Source organism: Euprymna scolopes, chromosome 32 (assembly GCF_053919585.1).
Source record: "Euprymna scolopes isolate OS-2025 chromosome 32, ASM5391958v1, whole genome shotgun sequence".
Classification (NCBI taxonomy): domain Eukaryota; kingdom Metazoa; phylum Mollusca; class Cephalopoda; order Sepiida; family Sepiolidae; genus Euprymna; species Euprymna scolopes.
Window position 1 is genome coordinate 39210208 of NC_136513.1, and position 23907 is coordinate 39234114.

At 31.5% G+C, this 23907-nt stretch overlaps 1 protein-coding gene across 5 annotated transcripts in view; it reads left to right on the forward strand.

Moving 5' to 3' along the window:
- The first annotated feature begins 432 nt into the window (after positions 1-432).
- LOC145256289 (uncharacterized) overlaps positions 433-23907 on the forward strand; it is a 39068-nt gene continuing 15593 nt past the window's right edge. For 2 of the 5 annotated variants that reach the window (XM_080114997.1, XM_080115000.1), the window contains exons 1-4: positions 433-918; positions 9840-10039; positions 14989-15051; positions 21031-21108. In XM_080114997.1, coding sequence (XP_079971123.1) covers positions 9887-10039; positions 14989-15051; positions 21031-21108 — 294 coding nt within the window. In that variant the 5' untranslated portion in view covers positions 433-918; positions 9840-9886. Of the gene's footprint in view, positions 919-2490; positions 2569-9839; positions 10040-14988; positions 15052-21030; positions 21109-23907 lie in introns of all 5 variants that reach the window. The other 3 variants (XM_080114998.1, XM_080114999.1, XM_080115001.1) reach the window with 3 other exon arrangements.

The window sequence follows — 23907 nt, forward strand, 5'->3', positions numbered from 1 at the left end:
GGGAGGCAAGTAAATAGGAACATTACCTTGGATGCCTATCAATACTCTATTATATTTTCATGGCACGTGCTCATTTCCTGTCTTTAGTCCAGCCCTGCAAAACAATCCCAACAAGCACTCGTTTGCCTACATTTGTAAAATAGACCCAGTGATGCAACGTTGCGACAATGCAACCAAGGTTGGAGCTTGGTTTATTGTGCGCATTTAGACATCCTGATTGCTGGGGTAAAACCCGATTACACTGCCCGCACCCACTTATTAGCAACTCCTAAACTAAACTACATAGAAGCTACAATTTTATGCACACCTTGGTAATATGAACCAATCAGATTTGTATAAATTTAATGTACGAATTCCTTTCACGCATGAGAAATTTGAATCTATTAAAAAAAATGAAAAAAAGACAAAAAGAAAATATCTTAAACTTTCGTCATTTTAAAACATCTAATTCTTCAACGTGACATTACCTCACAATAGGTCAAATGCTACTCTCCAGCTCAATTTTGAGTTCTACCCCACAAAACTTTCACTACAAGCGTTCCTCTAACTACAAACTTTTGTCACTAATTTTCCGCTTTTCTATTTGTGTTTAAATCCAAGTGCAAATTCCACGAACAAAGCTTCTTTTCTTGAACTTTGTGCCCGTGGAATGTACGTTTGGACTGCTTTCTAGCTCACCTCAACATGGCCGTCTTCATGTCCAATGTAAACAAGTTATTGTTAAGCTGTTGCTCTTAAATAATCAACTTGTACTCAATTTCGTAACGATAACTATGCTGTTGTCTCAATGATCACCTTATTCACATTAAACCTTATCCTTGAGTAACCTTCGAATCTTGATAACTAATGACTTTCTTGTAAAAACATATTGACAAGATAAACAATATTAAAAATACAACTGATTTTGAATACGAAAAGGTAAGTAAAACAAGGTAACGTTTTCTTGTTTATTGGTTTCTTTTGTTATTTTTTTACCAAAAATGATGAGTGTGCGCGAAATTTTCTTTTTTTTAACTATGGTTCAGGTGTAAAGCACATGTAAACCCTAAGAAATTAGGCGGAACTACGTAAAAGAGGTCGCATAGTTTGTTGTTTTCTTTTGAACTTGTTTATGTGGTTTTTTAAAAAATAGGGGAATACGAATGGCCCGATGGACCAGACATTAAACTCGTTTTTTTTTTTAATCAGTAAAAATGAGTAAACAAAGCAGTAAAATAAAATATTTAAATATACTAAATCCAAAGTAGTTGCATCTCGTTCTACGGATAGGCATCGGATGTTTTAGGAAAGAAACTTTGGTCATGGAAGTTTTGATTGTTTTATTTTATAAAGTCATACAAGACAGAAATAAAAGTTATTTGTTGCGGTTGAGGTATATTAGTTATTGCTGCGATTTTTTACAGGCAAGACAAATGATTGGCCATAATTGGAGCACCTGCTATGAATACGCCAATACTATAGTCGATATGGGATTACATTCATGGTATCTTGTTCGTTAAATGAAGTGATTGATAAAAAATAAACTACGTTTATTGAAGTTACATATTATTGTCGTTGCAGTGAAAGATAGATAGATAGACAGTGAGAGAGAGGGGAAAGATAGAGAAAGTGAGAGAGAGGAGCGAGAAAGAGAAAAGAAATTCTTTTGCTGTGGTTGTAAAAGAAGAGTTCATGTGGTGAATGTTTTATGTGAACGGACAGGGTTTGAGAGTGATAGAGACTATAACGATCACCAACGGGATCAAACAATATACAGTGGGAGAGGAAGAGGATTATAGATAGTAATCTAGTAAATTTTTTTATTGAATAAATTGAACAATTGCTTCTTTTATTTTGTCTTTTGGTTTTTACATTCCATGAGTGATGTTTCTAAAAAAGGGAAATGATTGCTGTTTTTTTCTGTCCGAATCTATTAATCTAATACTTAACGTTTTCATCGTTTCGATCGATGTAACCGCCGAACTTCTTCCGGCGTATCTTAAGACATCTTGGCATAGCGGATAAAATACTTGGTAAAATTCAATCTTAAGTTACACATTTCTGGAGATCCAATATTTGGTCTTAATTGCGAACGACACTCAGCATACCGGTGCGAATTACTTAGGACTTCGACACTTTCATGGCTCCGTGGATAAAATAGATATTCTGTTCGGAATCTCGTGAAAGTTTCCGAGTTGGATAGTAAGATTCTGCGGTTGGACAAGATATACCTGAAGAAGGTCGGATGTTACATCGTTTGGAACGTAAAAATAACACTGAATGTGAGAACAATAGTCCGAATAATCCAAATAGTGAAGATAATGTTTATTTGAATAAAATAAAACACGCATCAAGTGCGCTTGAAAGCCAAATCACAACGTAATATTAGGAAAAATAAACAAATATTTTACTTGTTTGAAATTTAAAATATAAATATACGTCGGGGCTACATTCCATCCTAAGTATGTTGTTTTCTTTTTTTCTTTTCTTCTTTCTTTCCATGTTGTAAAGTTGGAGCAAGAAAAGTCTGTTTGTAAAGATCCGCGCGTTGTATCTCAGCCGTTGTATTTTGAAATGTTGGAACAGTGCGTAAGCAATGCGAGAATAACATCAAAGAGTATGAGTTCCATATAGAAACGTTCATTTAATTTAATATATTTCGGAGCAAAACTCCATCCTCAGTGTGTTGCTTTCTTCTTTTCAAACTTTACAACATGGCAAGAAAGAAGAAAATACATAAAGAAGAAAATAAATTATGTTGTGATTTGGCTTTTAAGTGCACTTTATGCGTAATTTATTTTATTCAAATAAAATCAACATTTCTATATTGAACTCATATCCTTTTAAATACTGTTTTATTGTTGTTGTCCTGTGTGTGATTATTATTATTATTATTATTATTATTATTATTATTATTATTATTATTATTATTATTATTGGTTACGGTTGCCAGTGTCTGACATTACAATGGGCGGACAGTAATACCAACGAACAACCGTACTTAGTTTTTTTTTTTTTGACAGGTGGAGTGGGAGACATATTTCTAGTGGGAAACATCAGTACACGGCTCCTGCTAGTTATTATTATTATTATTATTATTATTATTATTATTATTATTATTATTATTATTATTATTATTATTATTATTATTATTTGACAACAAGGAGCTTTCACATAAAGAATCTCTTCTTTAAAACAACCTGTGGTGTTCCCTGGAAGCTGAGTGACAACAAGTCTCCCCGGATTTTCAGTACCCTCCACCTCTTTCGATAACATTTGCAAGTTAGTTTGCATTATCGCAACAGCCGCTTACCATTGATTTCTCGCTAACAATGACTATTGGTCTTCACTGGAATTTGAGGTCTGGTCAGCGGTCTCTCCTCGGTCTTTCTATGCTCCTTGACTATTCTCGGTTATTTGGGATCATTCTTTGGGGAGATGGTTGGATAATGAGAGGAGATGGGGAAGGGAATAAAGAATTATAGATGTTCCATGTATAGCTTCATGTTTTGTCTCTGCAGCAGCTCGTCTGGCCCGCGCATGCGTATTAGTGTATTACTCTCCACAGTCAGAGGTTTCTTTCATATTTCAGCAGCTTTCATTATTGTTATTCATTGTATCTTTCTAGATATTTATTATTGTTGTTATTATTATTGCTGTCATTATTATTATTATTGCTTTTATTATTATTATCATTGTTATTATTATCATTATTATTATTGTTGTTATTATTATTTTTTTTTGTTAATATTATCATTATTATTATTATTATTATTATTATTATTATAATGTATAAATGATAATATGCATTATTATAAACTGTATATCCATTTATTAATATTATAAATTATATATTAATTTACAAATTACATAGTAATGCATTATTAATTATAAAATGATTATCAATTGCGTGTTAATTTATTATCATTATAATTCGTATATTTTTTATTATTATAAAAAATAAATAAATTTAATATTTTTATTTTATTATTACAAATAGTATATTAATTTATTACTACTATAATTCTATATAAAATAATTATTATTAATTGTACATTAATTTATTATTATTATTAAAATTATTATTATTATTATTATTATTATTATTATTATTAATTGTATATTAATTTATTATTATTAACATTGTCTATTAAATTCACTCATGCCCGACATATTTTCATGGCAATAGCTTAAAGACAGAAATGGGGGCACTTGACGCAAAAAACTAAAATATCATTTTAATTTAAATAAAAAACCCCATAAGTGAAATATTGATAGAATTTCGACCCAGAAAACTTCAATTATGTCCTTTTTGCGAGAAAAATCGTTTATAAAATGTGGGTGTCTGAGAATAAAAGAATGAACAACTAAATAGAACAAAATATTATGGTAATCTTTAAGTATAGACAACTAAATAGAACTAAATATTATGGTAATCTTTAAGTATAGACAACTAAATAGAACTAAATATTATGGTAATCTTTAAGTATAGACAACTAAATAGAACTAAATATTATGGTAATCTTTAAGTATAGACAACTAAATAGAACTAAATATTATGGTAATCTTTAAGTATAGACAACTAAATAGAACTAAATATTATGGCAATCTTTAGGTATAAACAATTAAATAAAAGTAAATATTATGGTAATCTTTACGTATAGACAACAAAATAGAACTAAATATTATGGACATTTTGAGGTATAGACAACTAAATATAACTAAATATTATGGTAATCTTTAAGTATAGGCAATTAAATAGAACTAAATATTATGGTAATCTTTAGGTATAGACAACTAAATAGAACCTACTATTATGGTTATCTTTAGGTATAGAAAAAAAATAGCACTAAATATTATGTTAATCATTAGGTATAGACAACTAAATAGAACAAAATATTATGGTAATTTTTAGGTATTGACAACTAAGTAGAACTAAATATTATGGTAATCTTAAGGAATAGACAACTAAATAGAACTACATATTGTGGAAATCCTAAGGTATAGACAACTAAATAGAACAAAATAGTATGGTAATCTTTACCTATAGACACCTAAATAGAACTAAATAGTATGGTAATCATTAGGTATAGACAAATAAATAGAACTAAATATTATGGTAATTTTTAGGTATAGACAAATAAATAGAACTAAATATTATGGTAATCATTAGGTATAGACAAATAAATAGAACTAAATATTATGGTAATTTTTAGGTATAGACAACTCAAAAGAACTAAAAATTATGGTAATATTTAGGTATAGACAACTAAACAGATCTAAATATTATAGTAATCTTTAGGTATAGACAACTACATAGAACTAAATATTATGGTAATCCTTAGGCATAGACAACTAAATAGAAGTAAATATTATAGTAACGTTAATGTATAGGCAACAAAATAGAACTAAATATTATGGAATTTTTTAGGTATAGACAACTAAATAGAACGTAATATTATGGTGATCTGTAGGAATAGACAAGTATATATAAATAAATATTATGGTAATCCTAAGGTATAGACAAATAAAAAGAACGAAATATTATGGTAATCTTTAGGTATAGACTACTTAATAGAACTAAATACTATGGTAATCCTAAGGTATAGACAACTACATAGAACTAAATAATATGGTAATCTTTAGGTACAAACAACTAAATAAAACTAAATATTATAGTAATCATAAGGTATAGACAACGAAATAGAACAAAATATTATGGTAATCTTTAGGTGAAGACAACTAAATAGAATAAATTTTATGGTAACCATTAGGTACAGACAACTAGATAAAACTAAATGGTTATCTTTTGGTATAGACAACTAAATAGAACTAAATAGTATGGAAGTCTTTAGGTATAGACAACTAAAACGAACTAAATAGTATGGTAATCTGTAGGTAAAGACAACTATATAGAACTAAATATTATGGTAATCTTTCTGTATAGACAACGACATACAACTAAATATTATGGTAATCTTTAGGTATAGACAACTAAATAGAAAAAAATATTATGGTAATTTTTAGGTATAGACTAGTAAATAGAATTAAATATTATGGTAATGTTTAGGTATAGACAAATTAATAGAACTAAATATTATGGTAACTTTTAGGTATAGACAACTTAATAGAACTAAATATTATGGAAATTTTTAGGTATAGACAACTAAATAGAATTAAATATTATGGTAATGTTTAGGTATAGACAACTAAATAGAACTAAATAGTATGGTAATCTTTACGTAAAGACAACATAATAGAAATTATGGTAACCATTTGGTATAGACAACTTAATAGAACTAAATATAATGGTAATCATTAGGAGTAGACAACTAAATAAAAGTAAATATTATTGTAATTTTAGGTATAGACAACCAAACAGAACTAAATATTATGGTAATCTTTAGGTATAGAAAACTAAAAAGAACTAAATATTAAGAAACCTTTAGGTATAGACAACAAAATAGAAATAAATATTATGTTAATCATAAGATATAGACAACTAAATAGAACTAAATATTATGGTAATCTTCAGGTATAGACAACTAAATAGAACTAAATAGAATGGTAATCTTTAGGTATAGAACCAAATAGAACTAAATAGTATGGTAATCTTTAGTTATTGACACCTAAACAGAACTGAATATTATGGTAATCTTTTGGTATAAACAACTAAATAGCACTACATATTATAGTAAACTTTAGGTATAGACAACTAAATAGAACTAAATAGTATGGTAATCTTTACGTATAGACAACTAAATAGAACTACATATTATCGTAATCTTTAGGTATAGACAACTTAATAGAACTAAATAGAATTGTAATCTTTACGTATGAACAACTGAATAGAACTAAATATTATCTTAATCTTTAGGTATAGACAACTAAATAGAACTAAATAATATGGTAATCTTTAGGTATAGACAACTTAATAGAACTTAATAGTATGGTAATATTTAGGTATAGTAAACTAAATAGAACTAAATAGTATGGTAATTTTTAGGTAAAGACAACTAAACAGAACTAAATATTATGGTAACCTTTAGGTATAGACAATTAAATAGAACTAAATATTATAGTAATCTTTTTTATAGGCAACTAAATAGAACTAAATAATATGGTAATTTTAAGGTATAGACAGCTAAATAGAACAAAATATTATGGTAATCTTTAAGTATAGACAACTAAATAGGACTAAATATTATGGTAATCTTTAAGTATAGACAACTAAATAGAACTAAATATTATGGTAATCTTTAAGTATAGACAACTAAATAGAACTAAATATTATGGTAATCTTTAAGTATAGACAACTAAATAGAACTAAATATTATAGTAATCTAATATTAAAGTAATCATTAGGTATAAACAACTAAATAGAACTAAATATTATGGTAAACTTTTGGTATAGACAACTAAATAGAACTAAATAGTATTGTAATCTTTAGGTATAGAACTGAATAGAACTAAATAGCATGGTAATCTTTAGGTATTGACAACACAATAGAACTTAATATTATGGTTATCTTTAGGCATAGACAACTAAATAGAACTAAATAGTATGGTAATCTTTATGTATGGAAAAAATTAGAACTAAATATTATGGTAATCCTTAGGTATAGATAACTAAATAGAACTTAATAGTATAGTAATATTTAGGTATAGAACACTAAATAAAATTGAATAGTATGGTAATGTTTAGGTATAGACAACTAAATAGAACTAAATAGTATGGTAATCTTTAGGTATAGACAACTAAATATAACTAAATAGTATAGTACTCTTTAGGTATAGACAACTAAATAGAACTAAATAGTATTATAATCTTTAGGTATAGACACTTCCATAGAACGTAATATTATGGTAATCTTTAGGTATAGACAACTAAATAGAACTAAATAGTATGGTAATCATTAGGTATAGATAACTAAATAGAACCAAATAATATGGTAATCTTTTGGTATAGAAAACTAAATAGAACTAAACATTATGGTAATTGTGATGTATAGACAACTAAATAGAACAAAATATTATCGTAATCTTTAGGTATAGACAACTTAATAGAACTAAATATTATGGTAATCATTAGGTATAGACAATTAAATAGAACTAAATAGTATGGTAATCTTTAGGTATAGATAAAAAATAGAACTACATATTATAGTAATCTTTAGGTATAGACAACTAAATAGAACTTAATAGTATGGTAATCGCTTGGCATAGATAACTAAATAGAACTAAATAGTATGTTAATTTTTAGGTATAGACAAGTAAATAAAACTAAATATTATGGTAATCTTTAGGTACAGACAACAAAATATAACTAAATATTATGGTAATCGTAAGGTATATACAACTAAATAGAACTAAATATTTGGGTAATTTTTATTTATAGACAACTAAATAGAACTAAATATTATTGTAATTCTTAGGTATAGACAACTAAATAGAACTAAATATTATGGTAATTTTTGGGCATAGACACCTCAATAAAGCTAAATATTATTGTAATGTTTAGGTATAGAAAACAAAATAGAACTAAATATTATGATAATTATTAGGTATTGACAACTAAATATAACTAAATATTATGGTAATTTTTATGTATAGACAACTAAATAGAACACTATAGTATCGGTATCTGTAGGTATAGACAACTAAATAGAACTAAATAGTATGGTAATCTTTCGGTGTAGACAACTAAATAGAACTAAATATTACGGTACTCTTTATGTATAGACAACAAAATATAACTAAATATTATGGTAATCTTTAGGTATAAACAACTAAATAGAACTAAATATTATGGTATTCTTAACGTATAGACAAGTAAATAGAACTGAATATTATGGTAATCTTTTTTTTAGACAACTAAATAGAACTAAATATTATGGTAATCTTTAGGTATAGACAACTAAATAGAACTAAATATTATTGTAATTTTTAGGTATAGACAACTAAATAGAACTAAATAGTATGGTAATCTTTATGTATAGACAATTTAATAGAACTAAATATTATGGTAATTTTTAGGTATAGACAACTAAATTGAACTAAATATTATGGTAATCTTTATGTATAGACAACTAAATAGAACTACATATTATGGTAATCTTTAGGTATAGAGAACTAAATAGAACTAAATAGTATGGTAATCTTTAGTTATAGACAACTAAATAGAACTAAATATTATGGTAATTTTTAGGTATAGAAAACTAAATAGAACTAAATATTATGGTAATCTTTAGGTATAGACAACAAAATAGAACTAAATAGTATGGTAATCCGTCGGTATACACAACTAAATAGAACTAAATATTATGGTAATCTTTTGGTATAGACAACTAAATCGAACTAAATATTATGGAAATTTTTATTTATAGACAACTAAATAGAACTAAATATTATGGTAATTTTTAGGTATAGACAACTAAATAGAACTAAATATTATGGTAATCTTTAGGTATAGACAACGAAATAGAACTATATATTATGATAATCTTTAGGTATAGACAGTTATAATCACCACCATGCCACACGTACTCTAAAAAGTTTTCGGAAAATACTAGACTGATCAAATTGAAATTTTCTATGCACCTTTGTTAGGATGAGGTAGAGCGAACTAAGTATTATGGTATCCGATTGATGGTCAGTTAGAGAGTAATAAGGAGTAATAGGGTTAATATTTTAATAAACTGAGAGCAGATTCTACAAATTAATAATTAATGTTTGCCCCTCTTTAACTAATTGAACAATCCTATATTAGATCTCTTTCTTTATCTCTCTACTTGTCCGTCCCAGTTGTAACACAGGTGGTTACGAGATAACATGTCTTCTAATAGCACTATTTTTTGTAGCTTTTCATCGGATACACGGACAGCTGAATTACTCTTACAAAGGCAACATGCTTCCCGATACCCGGTACAAAATGATGTTTGCGACAGGATGTATCCAAGCGTTCCTCGGTGTGTGTTATCTGGCCAACTTCATTGCTATATGCTTATATGAGGTCACTATATATAATACGTATATATTACATGCATGGTTAATCTTATCGGTAAGTAAACACATTCTCGGTATCAATTTCATTAAATGCTACTAAGATTAAGCTACTTTATTAAAACAATAACAATATTCTTGTTAACCACTGCTGGCCAAGACTAATAATACTCTACCTGAGTGTTCATCTATTAAACTCCTTGACTTAAAATAACACGCAAAATTAATTGGAACAAAGTGATCGTAGACATTGCCGAGGCGGCTGCGAAGAAGTTGATTCCCTCTAGAGCTAGAGTACAATGTATTTTTACAAAGTCGCCTGCATGAATTATTGTTGTCAAATCTGGGCTGGTGCATCAACCATTTGTCCATCCTCCTTATTCGTTGCTGGATTTAGGTTCCAGTATGCTATTTCAATCAAATAATTGCTTTGAAATATGATATGCAGTCGTTCTTAGTCGGTAAAAATCAATCATCTTCGCTAATTTCTGGAATTATTGACCTTTAAAGTGACTACCTCAATTACTTACAACAGAAAACGGCCCTTCGAATCGCGATATCCATGCATTAATAAAGAGAGTCTCACGAGCGATCCACGATAAAAGTGTCGCCCTAAAGAAAATAACACTAGTTTTACTTTAAATATTCAATTCAGGTAACTTGATTATGTAGTAGAGCTGACATCTATTCAATGTATCCGCCTTCAGCTTCAATCACGTTCTCAATACGGCTCATGAACTGGGAACATGCCTTTTCCATCAGCGTTGTCCAGAGCTCAGTGAATTCCTGACAGCTGGTAGAGATCAGGCTGGGTTTAGTATTGTGGGATATCATGTTGGTGATAGTCAGGATGAATTAATCCAGCGTGTTCAAGTTGGGGAGGAGAGAGGTATTGAGAGAAGAGTACAAAGTCGCAGTACTCCTTCTGAACCCAGGTCTAGGTTTCTTTTTAACTTGTGGGCCGGCGCTGAGTGCTAATGCGACACCCAGGGTCTGCCAGCGGTCACCCGATTGCACCAGAAGATCAGCACACTCGTCACCACATTGAGTACACTTCGCTGTTGATTTCAAGTCGACTTAGAAGATGTGAGGTGACATGATATAACTATAACTATACCAAAAACAAAAACCGTCACCGGAGACGTCGTAAATCTGTGCCCTCAAGCGTTTAACCGGCCGGTTTTGCATTTTGAACGTACTAGCAATGGTCCTATCTTTATAACTTGGATTGGTAGAGGGCATTAGTTGTACAGAAGCGCATCTGGGATCTCGCTCGTTGGACATTGTGTCATTTTAAATATGAAGGAAGGCTCCTATCATTCTTTGGATTTGTACACAATGGAGCAACTAGTAGATGGTCTGGAACCTCCAAAAAGGGCCGGTTTTCATCAAATGGGGTCATGTCTTTTCTACGGCAGCAATTTTCTCGTTCCACATAGTAGATAACTTTTACTAATGGCGCATTCTTATTCATTCAGATAGTGACGTATAGTAAGGAATTAATTTGCTGTAAACGTCCGTAATTCTATAAAAGCTAGCTAAGCACTTGGAATCATTGTGTACTAAGACGGCATTCACATGATGTATATATATATATATATATATATATATATATATATATATATATATATATATATATATATATATATATATATATATATATGCATATATAACTTCATGCACTTTTTGAAGAGATAGAAGGCAGGTCAAGTTCCACAAGACTACAAAGACGTCTGCATCAAACACCTCTACAAGAATAGGAGAGTCAAAAATGCTTTTTGAAACCATTGTGGGATATCTCTGCTTTCGATTGCTGGAAAGATTTTGGCTAGTCTCATTCTAAACAGAATCATCAAGCATCTTGGCGATGAGGTGTATCCTGTGTCCCTGTCCGGTTCTCGGTTTGGGTCGCGGCACCATTGACATGATATTTTCACTTCGTCAAATGGCAGAAAAGGTCTGAGAGAGAGGTCAAGAATTGCATATCGTGTTTGTTGACCTTAATAAGGCCTTGGATACTGTGAACTGTGGCGCTCTTTTGGCAGGTTTGGGAAAGCTTGTTACCCCGAGAGCATGCTAAACGTGATTATTTCGTATCATAAAGGGATGAGGGCTAATGTTGTCTCTGATAGAATGATGTCCGAAGTCTTCAGTGTTACAAATGGGACCAACCAGGGGTGTGTGATGGCACTAGTTCTCTTTGCGCTTTTCTTTTCGCTTATGCTGAAACATGCATTTAAAAACATTGACACTATTGTTTGGTTTTATTTCGGTCATCTGGTTAATTGTTTAACCAAAACAAAAACTCTTCGCCAAACTGAAGTTATTCGCTATTTGACGATGCTGCTCCGGTGGAAACATCTGTCGTGGAAGCGCAGACCCTTCTCGATCCCTTTTCAGCTGCATGTAGGGCCTTTGGACTGACAATAAGCATAAAAAAGACTGTGGTAGTTCATCAGCGTTCACCTACTCCAAAGTAAGTTGTAGGCGTAAAGAAAATTCACCTGAGTATAGATTCCCCAAATGTAAACTGAAAATGGATATTCTTTATATAAATCATGTTAAATCGTTTCACTACCTCGGCAGCAAAGTTAATTATAGTGGATCCCTTGATTATGAAATTGTTCACAGAATTGCTAAGTACTTGTGCATTTGGAATCCTTGATCACCGCATGTGGAATGAATGGAATATCCGAGTGGACAAAAAAAATTATACCCTCCGCAACAAAGAATTAAATGCTGAATTATTCACAAAATGCAAAATATCTGGCAAAAGTAATCTGTCTGCAGAAAACATACCATATAGGGGTCTTGAAAAAGAAGCGATTGACCGTAAATAATGGAGACGCGGTGTTTTGAAGAAATCCCAACAAATTCAATCTGATAGTCTGACTAAGCTGAGAGAAAACAGAGAAACTGTAAAACAATTGGCAGATGTCAGTCAATACTCATATTCTATACCTTTTCCAGTTGAAAATGGGAATAGTTCAGTTGAAAATTGGAATAGTTCAGTTGAAAATGGGGATAGTTCAGTTGAAAATGGGAATAGTTCAGTTGAAAATGGGAATAGTTCAGTTCAAAATGGGGATAGTTCAGTTAAAAATGGAAATAGTTCAGTTCAAAATGGGAATAGTTTAGTTCAAAATGGGAATAGTTAAGTTCAAAATGGGAATAATTTAGTCCAAAATGGGAATAGTTCAGTCCAAAATGGGGATAGTACAGTTAAAAATGGGAATACTTCAGTTCAAAATGGGAATAGTTCAGTTTAAAATGGGAATAGTTAAGTTCAAAATGGGAATAGTTAAGTAAACTGTAAAGCATTTGGCAGATGTCAGTCAATACTCATATTCTATACCTTTTCCAGTTGAAAATAGGAATAGTTCAGTTGAAAATTGGAATAGTTCAGTTCAAAATGGGGATAGTTCAGTTGAAAATGGGAATAGTTCAGTTGAAAATTGGGATACTTCAGCTAAAAATGGGAATAGTTCAGTTCAAAATGGGGTTAGTTCAGTTCAATATGGGAATAGTTCTGTTCAAAATGGGAATAGTTCAGTTGAAAATGGGAATAGTTCAGTTCAAAATGGGGATACTTCAGTTCAAAATGGGAGTAGTTCAATTCAAAATAGGAATAGTTCAGTTCAATATGGGAATAGTTCAGTTCAAAATGGGAATAGTTCGGTTAAAATGGGAATAGCTCAGTTGAAAATGTGAATAGTCCAGTTGAAAATAGGAATAGTTCCGTTGAAAATGGGAATAGTTCAGTTCAAAATGGGAATAGTTAAGTTCAAAATGGGAAAATTATTCTAGGTATAAATATATATATATGTACATGTATATATATATATATATATATGTATATATATATATGTATATATATGCATATACATATGCATATATATGTATATAAATGGATATGTGTGTTCGTATATATACCCATATATGTGTGTGCTACAGGAAAAATTTGCTTATTAAACTATTTCTCACCCTTTATTGATACCAACACTCCCATCTATGAATCTCGATGTAACTATAACGGATATATAAATAAATGACAAATCACATATATTCGATATCCTAAGTTGCTGTCTATCCTTCTCTCTGTATATATATATCCATTCGCACAAGTAAAATCCAGGGAAATTATATGTATATATATATATATATATATATATATATATATATATATATATATATATATATATATATATATCCATATTAACCTACAACCTACCTCCAATTCAATTTATATCATTGTATGTAATGAACCATCTTTGCTTACATAAAACCCCCTAAAATCTTCCTATATATATATATATATATATATATATATATATATATATATATATATATATATTTATTTAAAGGGGATTAGAACAGTAGTCTAAAGAGCAGAGTGTATTTTAATATAATAAACTCGATAGGCAAATATCCTATATAATAAGCTCGATAGGCAAATATCCTAGAGCTACTTTAATATTTAGTAATGTGATTGACAATTTAAAATTCAAATTAGAATTAAAAATTAAAAATTTGTTTCATAAGAAGGAACAGCAACAAAGTTAATAATTTGTACGATCGTTTCGGAAACGATGATTTTTATTGTGATAGACATTAAGCCATGGACAATAATTTGGACATATAGTTTTTTTTAAACAATGTCTCCTCATCAGCAAAAATATTGGGTGTTTTTTTTTAATATATGTAAAAGACACCATAAATAAACCTAGCATTTTTAAGTAAGGCAGATGTTATTTTAATTCTTCGCCTTTTGAAAACCGTAATTGTCGCCAAACATTCATTTGGATGTTGATTGTAGCTTATAAACGCATGCGTTTATAAACTAGAATCAACATCCAATATTTTTGTTGATGAGGAGACTGTGTTTAAAACGATATCGTATACGCTTAAGCAGCAGATTAAAAAATAATGTGTTAAGTATGCAAAATTGAATTAACTTTAGCAGATCATTTTCACTTTACCTTTTATCTTTATCGATTTTTTTTTCAGATGATAGCAACTGGAGTGTCTGCCATCAAAGTTAGCAAGAGTCCAGAAACATATAAAGGCTTAGTAAGTTCTTTCTTTGAAATTAAAGTGCACCGTATATATATATATATATATATATATATATATATATATATATATATATATATATATATGCCTCCGTTCAGTCTCGATAGACAAACGATACCCCTGTAGTGGCACTGCGCGTGTAATTGTGTTGCAAGTGTTGCGCAATCCCAACCGCATCTCCCTTAATCTAGTGGCACGGAAAAATCCAGGACGACTGGAAACAATTCCGAGATAAACGGAGAACACATACAGCGCCAATCACAGATTTGGTATTGGCCAGGCTCATCGTTCTTTTATTTCGCTGATCTGAGGGTAATATGTGTTATGCGTTATTATACCGTATATATATATATATATATATATATATATATATATATATATATATATATATATATATATATATAGTAATTTATAAAATGTATATGGCGATTAAGCTACACTGAATATTCGGCGTTTCATCCACTCTAGGATTCGTCAGGCTTATGCGCGAATTCTGTGGTTGTTTCTCGTTTTTATGTGTTGCCTGGGTTGACATGAAGTTCTGTTTGAAAAACACCTGTATACTAATCATTTTAATTTGGGAAATATGGATACTCCCACAATATAAATCAAAGAACGGATGAAAGCATGTAAATGTAGTCGTCCCAAAAAAAGATATTTCGGCAGAAGGGCTTCAAAGAGAATAAACTATTCTCCGGATATTGAGCACCGGAAAGACCCTCTCTCCCCAAAATAATTAAAAATAAATCATTACAACTTTTGTTTCAATAAAAAGAGCGAATGCACATGCGATCGCAAAAAAAAGAGAAAAAAGATCTACCAAAAATTAATTCCAAAGACAATTAAATTAAATTTATCGTCATTTCATATTTCTAATGTAATCCCTCACCCAAATTTCATATTTCTAATGTAATCCCTCACCCAAATGAATTTGCCATATTTTGGGGTTCGTTCTGTTTATAAAATTGTTAGGTGAAAGTACAGAATGGTCTCATAAAACTTAATTAAGTTATTTTATGTTTCAAATATAATTTCCGCCCCCCCCAAAAAAAAAACACAAAAACAAGCTCTATTTGTAATTTTTCACCCCCCCCCCTCGATCGCCAAACTTGAAAAAAATGATAGAGATAACATGATTGGTTGAACGCTTTGTGGGCAAAAAGAGGGTGTTGATTTTACGTTAAATTTATATAGAAAAGTTATCCTCCACAATAAAATGTTAACTTTTTATAATGTCTTTTTTCATATTATTCATAAAGACTGCTTAAACGTCATAGGCCCCTCACCAGCAGGTCCTTATTTTTTAGGGGCTAAATAACACTGGGTCACGTCGTAAAAATTGGCCATTTTTAATTTAATTAAATAAATTATAAAGAACATCTGTTTTGCAGGCAATTCAACACACTTGGTATGGTATAATTATTATAATAAATCCTGGGCAACACCGATTAAATTCTATAAACAAACAAAAACAAAAAAGGATGATGGATATTGCTCACATGGAAAATTGGCCCTGTGTCTGACTAACTCGGCCTTCGTGGAGGTGCAAGTAAATTAGGACATGAGTTTTAATTATTTTTCTCGGTAAATATAAAGAATCACACCACCCTCGAAAATTCCGTTAAAATTACTACTCTCATATGTTTTCGCGGACGCTGAACACGAAAAAAACGTTTAAAATTACCTCAAATGAGTGGGTGCATTTCTTCATATCCTATAAACTACTTGTGTCCTGGAATTTTTAACGTTTTTTAAAAGATTTTCCGAGGGTGGAAAGAAATCCTCCCCACCCCTAAAAAGAATGGTGGCAACAAAGTGGGTGCTCATTTTACATCAAATTATTATAGAAAAGTGACCCCCATTTTTTGAAACTAACATTTTTTTTATATCTTGGAAACTGCTCGTTTGCGAACTCGTTATGAGAGTACGGTTTTTGCTGAACCCCCTATAGAAAACTACTGATTTCAGAGTGAAGGAATTAACGCTGCTTCAATATTAAAATTTAAAATATCGAAAAAAAAAATGAAATCTCACATCACGATTCGAACCCAATTAGGCCGCGCTCTAAGCAACTGAGCTAAGACGAAGTCCAGGAAAGGATGTCGTTTTTTTATCTTTAAACTAAATCAGGTTCCGACGTCATTTGCGCATGCGTAGAACCGAACTCGTCATGAGAGGAATGGTTTTGCTGACCCCCCTTGTAGAAATCTGCTGATTTCAAGGTAAAGAATGTAACGTTTATGGCCAATTTTTCGATATTTGTCAATCGAAGGTTGCAACTTTCAAATGATACCGATCTGGAAAAAATCTGTGACCAGTGTCGAAAGTTTTTGTGCGACATACAAACACACATACATACATACAAACAAACATACATACACACATTTTCGCTTTTATATATATAGACTAGCGGGGTACCCGGCGTTACCCAGATGTTTGTAGGTGTGTGTGGTGTTAAATAAAAAAGAAACGGGATGTTAAGATCGAACCGGAAGCCCTGAGGCGAAGTTTTAAAATAAAATCGGACAGCCAAAATGAGTTAGTGAAAGATGTTTGAATTTATTTAAGTAAGAACGAAATTGGCAGGTGCGCGCCCGGAAGTCGTCGAGCCTTACGACGACGAGGACGATGAAAAAAACACAAGAAAAACTAACGTAAGGCAAACGAACGATGAAAACAGTAAAAAGGACACGTGAAAAATGGCTTAAATAAGCCTGTTTCGATATTAGAATTTTAAAAAATTGGTGGGTACCCGGGTGTTTTGGGGTGTGTGGTCAGGAGTGGATAAGCGAAGTAAAAAAAAAAAAAAAAAAAAAAAAAAAAAACAGAAAAACGAACGTTATGTGAAAATAGCTTAAATAATACTGGTTCAATATTTAAATTTAAAAAATCGAAAAAAAAGACAGCTCACACCACGATTAGAACCCAAAACGTTTAGATAATGAACCAACGCGCAAATCAACTGACCTAACGCGACGTACATGAAATTTGTTCAGTTTTTTAATTATTTAAAGTAAATCAGGTCATGACGTCATCTGACGCATGCGTAGAACCGGTTGGGAGGGCCGTTTTTGTTTACCCCCCTGTCAGAAATTGTCGATTTCGGTTGAAAAAATTAACGTTTTGGCCAATTTTTCGATATTTTTTGAGCGAAGGATGGAGCTTCAATATGATACCAAGTTTGTGAATTTTCTTTGTGTCTGTCGAAAGTGTTTTGCAGACACAAAAACATACACACATACATACATACATTCATACATTTTCGCTTTTATATATATAGATGGATATATATACATATATATATATGTATATATATATGTATGTATATATATAGATGTATATGTATATATACATATACATATATATGTATATATACATATATTTATTTATACATATATATGCATATGTATATATATGTATATACATACATATATATATTTATATGAATACAGCTATATATGCATATGTTTATATATATGCATAGATGTATATGTATATATACATATACATATATATGTATATATACATATATTTATTTATACATATACATGCATATGTATATATATGTATATACATACATATATATATATTTATATGAATACAGCTATATATGCATATGTATATATATGTGTATATATGTATATATATATTACTGTTTTATAATTATATATATATATATATATATATATATATACATACACACTTATACAACAGTAATCTACGAACATGAATGTTTCGAGATTCAACCTCTTATCAGCCTAGCTTTAGGAGTCGACCCTTGGACCTTATGTATTACAGTTTGGTGATTTAACTGTTATGCTAGATAGCTTTTACGTTTTATTTTTGTCGCTTTTAAATTGATATGGATTTTTGTTGATTTTTTTTAATGATAATATGTTTATCTTTTTTTTTTTTTAAATCAACAAAAATCTACATGAGTTTAAAGCACTAAAAATAACACGTAGAATTCATCCAGGACATGATGGTGTAAAATTAACGCACTAGACCGAAATTTCTTAGGTTCGATTCCTTACAAGAGTCAAACTACGCTTTCACCAAATGTTCATGGAACACAGGGTCATCCTTGGCCAATGAATTTAACAATTCTAAAAAGCTCCGTTTGTTTTCTTAACCACTTTCATCATCATGGATATCTTCCTGGTGTTTTCGTAGTGCCAGGTTCTGCTTGGCAGAAAATCTGATGATGTCCAGTGATCTAGCTAGGAGTTCTTGCCACATCTTAGTTTCCTTCTCAAAAATATTTTGCTTTAATTTGTCCATTACCTTTCATTTAGCAAGTCGGATCTCTAGTTTCTGCCAGTTGAGGAACGCCTGGGCATGAAACGTGTTAGCTTCGTGTTTATATGCCGGTAGATTACTGTTTCATCAATATAATAAGATAAATAGAATTTGCTTAAGCTCCCAATATATGGGCAATATATTAATATTTTCCTGATTTAAGACTCAAATTAACCGTATTAAAATAAATTCACAAGGAATCTTTATATATATATATATATATATATATATATATATATATATATATATATATATATATACGAGCAAACAGTTAATGAAACACGTTAAAAACACTTTGAAAAAGAGTTAAAAACATTTAATCTGAAAAGGAAACACTTGATAAGTGGATAGTCCTTAATCCGCGGAGTTTCGAATAAATACTTTCCTTCTCATCAGAGGGTAGGAATTAGTAAAATTCGAGATCTGATTTTGCATACAAAAGTATTAGATGAAACAACAAGTAAGTCAAAGATCTTACTTGATAACAAAAAGTGAAGCAGTGGGAATACGGTGAGGAAAAAGGTGATTACACGTGAATGGATAGTCTGGTGAAAGCTAAATAATCCAATGACGGTAAAATAAAAAAATAGAACGTCAAGAAAGGTCACTGAATTTCCATATTCACAAGTAAAATATATATATATATATAATCTGGTGGAACGATAAAAGTGTCGCCCTGAAGGAAACGACACTACAACTTTATTTTAAAACATTTATTGAAAGAAAATCAATTCAGGTAAATTGAGTATGTAGTAAAGCTGGAATCTATTCAATGTAGCCGACTGCAGCCTCAATCACCGATACTGAGAACTGGGAGTATGCGTTTTACACAAGCGCTAGTGGGAGCTCGGCAAATATCCGGCGAATACGCGACAAATACTCGGCGAATACTCGGCGGATGGCGGTTTTGTTGTTGTGGGAGTTCATGTTGGCGATAAACCCGACGTATGACTAAACAAAGTCGCCCACCAGGTTCAGATTGGTGGAGGGAGTAGGCCAGTGATGAAATCGTACACAGGCGTTGCAGTTCTTCTGAAGCCAAGTCTGGGTTTCTTTGGACTTGTGGGCTGATTGCGACAGGAGATAATCACACATTTTGCCACATCCAGATACACTTTCGTGTTGAATTTCAAGCCAACTTCGAAGATGTGAGGTGGCATGATGTGGCCCTCACTTGAAACCACGCAAAAGACAATAACCATGGCCGGAAACTCTGTTTATCACTTTGGGCACGTCCCTTTTATCTCTAGCAATCAAACGATGTATTTTAATGGTGCTGGTAATTGTTCTGGTGTCATTACTTTAATCGAAAGGGTGCATGAATTGTACAGCGGCACATCTGCGATTTCGCGCGTTGAATTTTGTGTCACTTTATGACATGATAGAAGGCTCCTATCGCTTTCGGGATTTGTACACAACTGGCCAACTAGTAGATGATCTGAATTTTTTTTTTTTAAATAAGCGTAAATTGAATCATATCGCCTTTTTAGGGCGACAATTTTATTGTTTCACTCTGTACAAGTTTTGTCGACATTAACAATAATTAATTAAAATTATTAACAATAATTAAAGAATTTTTTAAAAAAAAGGAAGATAGTCATCTAGTTAAAAAAATAAAATTATTTCCTGGCAACCCGTCATTTGTAACTAATTTCATTTTTTTTTTATTTTTTACAGAGCAAACAAGTAAAGGTTGTCGACGCAATCAATGTCTGTCTTTCTACCATGTTATTAGCATTGCATCTGAATCAACAGGTAATTTAGTTTTCTGATTATATTATTCTCTACTAATTTCTCTACTCGATGTAGTCCGAGATTTAAAGTCGTCAATTTCTAAAATTTTAATTATTACATCTTGAATGCAAATTATATACAGTTCCTACCTTGTCAAAATAGTGTCGCTTTTTTACATGGGGGTCACCACTTATCAAGGCCCGAAGGCCACTCAGGGATAATGGTTGCACTGAGGACTATATTTTCAACCACACTCACGTAGAATGGATACTTAATTTTCACAAATCTGTTCAGGTATATTTTTTAAATTAAATATGTTTAGGAAAGTATTTCAGTACTGGTACAGGATTTAACCAGAGAAAAGCAATTTTTATTCGGTTTATCTGACAAAGCGCTTATCCAATAAGATGTTGAGAAAAACAGACGACAGGTTTAACGCCGAAACCCTCCTACCCATCATTTCGAACCAACACTTAAGTCCAACCAAGAATAGTGGAATTGTACTTAGATATAACTAGCGGGGCCTTTCACGGCGGCATCTTTCTTATATAATATATTGCTGCTGGGTATTCTGTGATCATACAGCGTGAATAAAGACACTGCAATATTATTGTAGCGCTTTTATTAAAACTTTAAAAGTGTTTACTTAAGTAATCTTGTTAGAGAATGGATAGAGAGAGAGAGGGGGGAGAGATGTGTGAATTATAGTGGAGACACGTTGACCGGAAGTCAAGAAGATCAGCTGATTGGATTGCGTGTGAGTCACGTGATCAGGTTAGCTGAATCGTTGAGATTTGGTTGCAACTTGGACGAAAGCAGACGGCTTCGCCGTTGTCTCCTCCCCTTCGCTGGTGGTGGGGAACAAACGCTGACGTGGTAGAAATAAAACCTAGAAGAAAAAAAAACAACACAGGCCAAATTCACTTTCCACCTTCTGCAAGACATCTGGGAAAGTGAAATATACTATAGAATCAATTTCTTGTCTTTGTGTGAAATAAATCTTCGTCCCCCAAAACAGGTATCAAGTCTCCCTCCCAGACGAGAATTTCCAGATGGATCAACAAAATGGCAGAAGGTATGTCCAAATGACATGTCACACACATATTCACACTTAACAGCATATGAACATATGTAATAGAAATACCACTAGACGATCACACACACAAACGACATTAACTCTGATAAGATAATCAAACACACAATCTTTTATAAATAGACACGTTTTAATATATCATCTCCATTCCAATTTCAACCAATAAACAACAAACGCTCATTTTATGACACAACGTAACAATCTGATTAATTTAGTGTCAAAATATATTTGGTTATTACGGTTAATCTCTAATATCCTTATAGTAGTTTGTGACATATTCCCATTGTATAAACGTGTAGAGTTGAATATAATAATCAAAGAAGAAAAGGTCCGCGTGTGTGTATTGTGCGGTTATACAACTTACATTCGGATAAGATCTGAGAGAAAGAGAGAGAAATTAAAGATGACATCCATGGATTTATAAGGTGTAGTCTCGTGGAACCTCACGAGATCTCACCTTCCACTGCACATGTATGTAAATGAAATGGGGTCAGTTTTCTAATAAAATGCCTGTTGGCAGAGCTGGTCGGGAGAACACGTGCTGGAAGTTGAAAGAGAAAGTTGACAGTGACGAATTTAGCTGAACTTTTGCTTTTTGTATTTATTTTATTTTATTTTGCGTTTTACCAGCACATTTAACTGCAGAACGACTGATGCTAACGGAAACCCCACGATATCATTATACCATCTTTAGACAGAACAGATACTTAAAACCTAGCCAAAAGACCAAGAACTAATTTAATTACACGTACGGCCCAAAGCTACATCATTTTTTTTAAATTTAATTTGTTTAATTTTATATTTCACATTGCGCATTCGGTGTTTCAGGGATCCCATTTATTTCAAAGAGAGGTAGAAGGTGATAACATACTACGCACGTTAAATTAATGTAATCTTCGTAGTATGTTATCAAATTTTAAACTCCTTTTTAATAAATTGGAAATTTATCCAGTCATGGCTGACGAAACAAGAGCATGCTACCCTCGTGAGGTAAAGAGTTCTGTTCGAAATTCCTTCTAATTTTCCGAGTTCAACAAGAAGGTCGAAGGTGACATCGACCGAAACTTTGTGAAAATGACAGTCAAGATAGAACGGTAGTTCGATTAATCCAAATAATAGGGAGAATAATCTAAACTAGCAGGACCCGTGGAAATTCCACGGTAGTTAAAATCTTTTAAAACACATCAGTAAGAAATTCCTTATTGTTATATTACAAAGATTAATGTATGGAAGCAAGTAGAACAAACAAAGAACTTTAGTTTAAACTTTTATTGAAGGTCAATGCGATCGTAACTGATGCTGTTGATATTGTCAGGAAGTGCTGGTGATGATTGAGGCGTTGACAGGGACGTCGATCAGCTGCTTGGAGTGAGAATAGTGGTCAGTCAGTAGGTTCTGGGGAGTTAGACTGTGAATTTTAAAAAACTGTGTGACATTGTTGACATCGATTTTGTGAAAGTTCTGATGACCCCAAGTTGTTTGATATTTCAGAACATTTTGGATTACACGTGTGAGTAATGAATAGGTCACAGAAAACTGCCATTGCATCTTGATAAAGCTGTTGTAGATTCCTAGGACTTCCTGTAAATGTAGATGGTAGAATAACTGGTACACCAGAATAACCATCTTCATTCCTTGCTAAATGATCCATTAAGCCAGAATATTGAGCAGCTCTCAATAAACTGTGATAGCACTATTGTAAGAATCATGCTGAAAGCCATTCTTAA